Below are 3,847 nucleotides of genomic sequence, written 5' to 3'. Positions count from 1 at the left end.
CATTAAAACTTCCCCAATATCAGTGTTCGGTGCCAATCGGAGCCCTTGACACCCTATCAGTCACTTCAAGGCGTTACATTACAGCCACGATCACATCCTCTGACCAAGCCTACCGACGCACATTGACGTTCCTAATCCTCCCAACAATCTCGACACTGATCCCAGACCAATTCATAGATCGTTCCGCAATCACGATACCTAAGAATGTCCCGCTAGCCGATCCAGCATTCCATGTCCTATCCCCGATTGATATTTTGTTGGGCTCAGGGCCCACCGTTGTCTCATTGTGTGTCGGACAGATAAATCTTAACCCATCAACCGGCCCCGATCTGCGCCTGCAAAAAACGCGATTCGGGTGGGTCATCGGGGGGAGCCCACCTTCCCCAGGACCTGCCAGGGTCTTCCATGCCTCCACAACGGAACTAGAGACGGACCTCACCCGCTTTTGGGAACTCGACGAGGGACCTCAGATAAAACACTTATCGGAGGCGGATCGACGATGTGAGGAGCATTTTCAAAATCACGTCCAACGCACCAGCGATGGGCGATACATCGTCGCACTCCCCTTTAACGACAAAATCTCGTCACTCGGATCATCCAAGGCAATGGCGATGAAACGACTCGCCTCTCTCCAGCAGCAATTCAGACGAAATCAACAGTTCGAAACAGCGTATCGGGCGGTCATTCAGGAGTATCTGGACTTGGGCCACATGACCAAGGTTGCATCACGCCACGAACCGGAGAACGACTATTACTTGCCACACCACGGCGTCGTTAAGGACTCGAGCACATCCACAAAACTTCGCGTTGTGTTTGACGAATCCGCACCCAGTACCACCGGCGTCTCGTTGAACGACACCCTTTATACAGGTCCGAAGCTGCAAGAGGATTTGTTCGATATCCTCTTGAGATTCCGATCTCACCAGTACGTCCTCACCGGCGATGTCGAGAAAATGTACCGACAATTCCTCGTGCGTCCGGCCGATCGAAGATTTCAGCAAATTTTATGGCGCAATTCCGACGGCGAGTTGGAAACATATCAGATCAACACCGTCACGTTCGGACTGTCTGCAGCACCCTATCTAGCCATCCGGTGTCTCAGACAATTGGCAAGCGATGAAGGGCACCGATTCCCGCGAGCTTCATCGGTATTGTTACGGGACTTTTACGTCGACGACGCTCTCACCGGAGCGGATACGATAGGCGAAGCGCTGTCAATCCGCACAGAACTCACCGAACTCCTCCAACTAGCCGGTTTAAAAATCAGAAAATGGGCGTCCAACAACCGGACACTACTCAACGGACTATCTGACCCGGACATAAATCAGAAGCTACAGCTGGGCGAGCCTCAACCCTTAAAAACACTTGGGGTCTTCTGGAAGTCCTCCGATGATTCACTCATTTATTCGGTTGACGCCAAGGCAGACATTCCCCGCGTTACGAAGCGATCGATCAGCTCCGTAATCGCTCGAATCTACGATCCTCTGGGGCTGCTCGCGCCAGTGATCGTCCGCGCGAAAATCCTGCTTCAGCGAGTCTGGGCAGTGAAAGTCAAGTGGGACGAATCTCTCCCATCAGATCTCCATTCAGAGTGGGACAGGTATTATTCTCAATTGCCACTCTTGAACAATATTACATTCCCACGCAAGGCGATCATTGACTCCGCAACTGAGATCGAAATGCACGGCTTTTGCGACGCCAGCGAGAAGGCCTACGGCGCATGCGTCTATCTCCGAACCGTTAATCCGGACGGCCGCGTACGGACCCAGCTGCTAACCGCGAAGTCAAAAGTAGCCCCGCTAAAATCCCAAACCATTCCGCGGCTCGAGCTGAGCGGAGCCTTCCTTCTTACGTCCCTGATGGCTACCATACATCAAGCCTTATCACACAGCATCACTCGTATGGTCTATTGGACCGACTCCGCCATCGTTCTCCACTGGCTAACCACGTCACCCCACACACTCAAGACGTTTGTCGCCAACAGGGTCTCCGAGATCCAAAGAAAAACCAGCATCGGCAGTTGGCGTCATGTCCCCACCCACGACAATCCCGCGGATCTAATATCGCGAGGCCAAACACCCGAAGAATTTCTCCGCCCGACCATTTGGCAGCACGGTCCAGAATGGCTCCAACAATCGGAAGATTCCTGGCCGACCTGGACCCCAATACCACAAACGGAGTTGTTAGAACAAAAAACGGCAACTTGTCTATCCGCGGCTCCCGCCGATTGCAGCCTGTTGGAACGGTACTCCTCCTGGCCTAAGCTAATTCGGATCGTCGCTCGTTGCCTCCGTTGGAGGCAGAAACAGAACCGAATGACACCCTTGACCGCAACGGAATTACACATCGCTCACGACAAATTAATCATACTATTACAAGGCATCCATTTCCCCGAGGAAATCCGTACGCTCCGAATGAACCGGAACGCAGCGTTAACAAGGAAACTCACGCGACTCAATCCTTTCATTGACCAGAAAGGAATCCTGCGAGTCGGGGGTCGACTCAGGCATTCGTCGATGACTTTCGGTCAAAAACACCCAATACTGCTACCCAAAGCATCCGTCACAGCTCGGATTATCGAGCATACACACCAGATTCACCTGCACTCCGGTGATTTGCCGGAAGCGCGAGTGACAGGGTCTCGACCATTCGCGAATGTCGGCGTGGACTATTGTGGACCCTTCTACATAAAGGAGACAAGAGATCGTAACCGCCGACAGGTCAAGGTGTACGTTGCGATCTTCGTATGCCTAGCCGTGAAGGCGGTACACATCGAGCTCGTTGGCGATCTCACGAGCGAAACCTTTATCGCCGCTCTTCGTAGATTCATCGCTCGGCGAGGGTTTTGCTCGACAATCCATTCGGACAATGGTACAAATTTCGTCGGGGCAAAGAACGACTTACGGGAACTGTATGACCTTCTACACTCGGACGATCACCACTCAAAAGTACAAGCATTCCTCGCAGACAAACACATAGAATGGCGCTTCATACCCCCTCAGTCTCCACACTTCGGGGGACTATGGGAGGCAGCGGTGAAATCCTTTAAGCATCACTTCAGACGCGTCGCAGGTCATGAATTGCTCACTTTCGAGCAATTCAATACACTGATCATAGAGATCGAAGCCGTCCTCAACTCCCGACCATTAACACCCATATCCACGGATCCCAAGGATCTCCTCGTTCTCACTCCTGGTCACTTCCTCATCGGTGAATCACTAATGAGTGTGCGTGAGCGAGATTTCAGGGACACTCCCTCCAACCGACTCTCCAGATGGCAGCATATCCAAAAGATGAAACAGCATTTTTGGAAACGCTGGCACAAGGAGTACCTCAACCAATTAAACAACCGCAGCAAATGGACCAAGGGTGGACATAACATACACGAAGGCGCAATCGTCCTGCTCAGGGAAGACAACGTTCCCTCGATGTGCTGGCCCTTGGGACGGGTAGTCAAGGTCCATCCCGGAGCCGATGGCGTAATCCGAACAGCGACTGTGCAGACTTCATCGAACCTCCTGGACCGCGGCGTCAAGCGGCTGGTCCCCCTGCCATTCCAATCAGATCCAGAAGCGCCCGGACAATCGCTGACCTCGAAGGAGGCAGAGCACACCCCCATCGAACCCACAGGCAGAATTTGATCGGTGCCCTCTCAACGGGGGGAGGATGTTGCGTCGCATGGAGCAGCGGAACCCCAGCCAACGCTACCTGGCGGCCAGCGGCCCACCTACCTGCTTCCAGACCCCCAATAAACTCAATGACCGGCCATAAAACGTCACCTTCTAGCTAAATTGTTTCCAGATGTGTGTCGAGCAATCTAGTTGTCTAGAAGCATTTCGGTTTATGT

At 52.9% G+C, this 3,847-nt stretch overlaps 1 protein-coding gene across 1 annotated transcript; it reads left to right on the top strand.

The window, feature by feature from the left end:
* The first annotated feature begins 605 nt into the window (after nucleotides 1–605).
* On the top strand, nucleotides 606–3,641 carry LOC117212051. Its single transcript, XM_033456511.1, has one exon. The coding sequence runs from the start codon at nucleotides 606–608 to the stop codon at nucleotides 3,639–3,641; it is 3,036 nt and encodes a 1,011-aa protein (XP_033312402.1).
* The last annotated feature ends 206 nt before the right edge of the window (nucleotides 3,642–3,847 follow it).

This window comes from Bombus bifarius, unplaced genomic scaffold (genome assembly GCF_011952205.1).
Source record: "Bombus bifarius isolate JDL3187 unplaced genomic scaffold, Bbif_JDL3187 scf7180000008270_frag, whole genome shotgun sequence".
NCBI lineage: Eukaryota > Metazoa > Arthropoda > Insecta > Hymenoptera > Apidae > Bombus > Bombus bifarius.
This window is presented reverse-complemented; position numbering and strand designations above follow the sequence as displayed.

Bases quoted from the DNA above. Each gene is read 5' to 3' on its own strand.
- LOC117212051 (XM_033456511.1), top strand. From the start codon at position 606: ATGGCGATGAAACGACTCGCCTCTCTCCAGCAGCAATTCAGACGAAAT.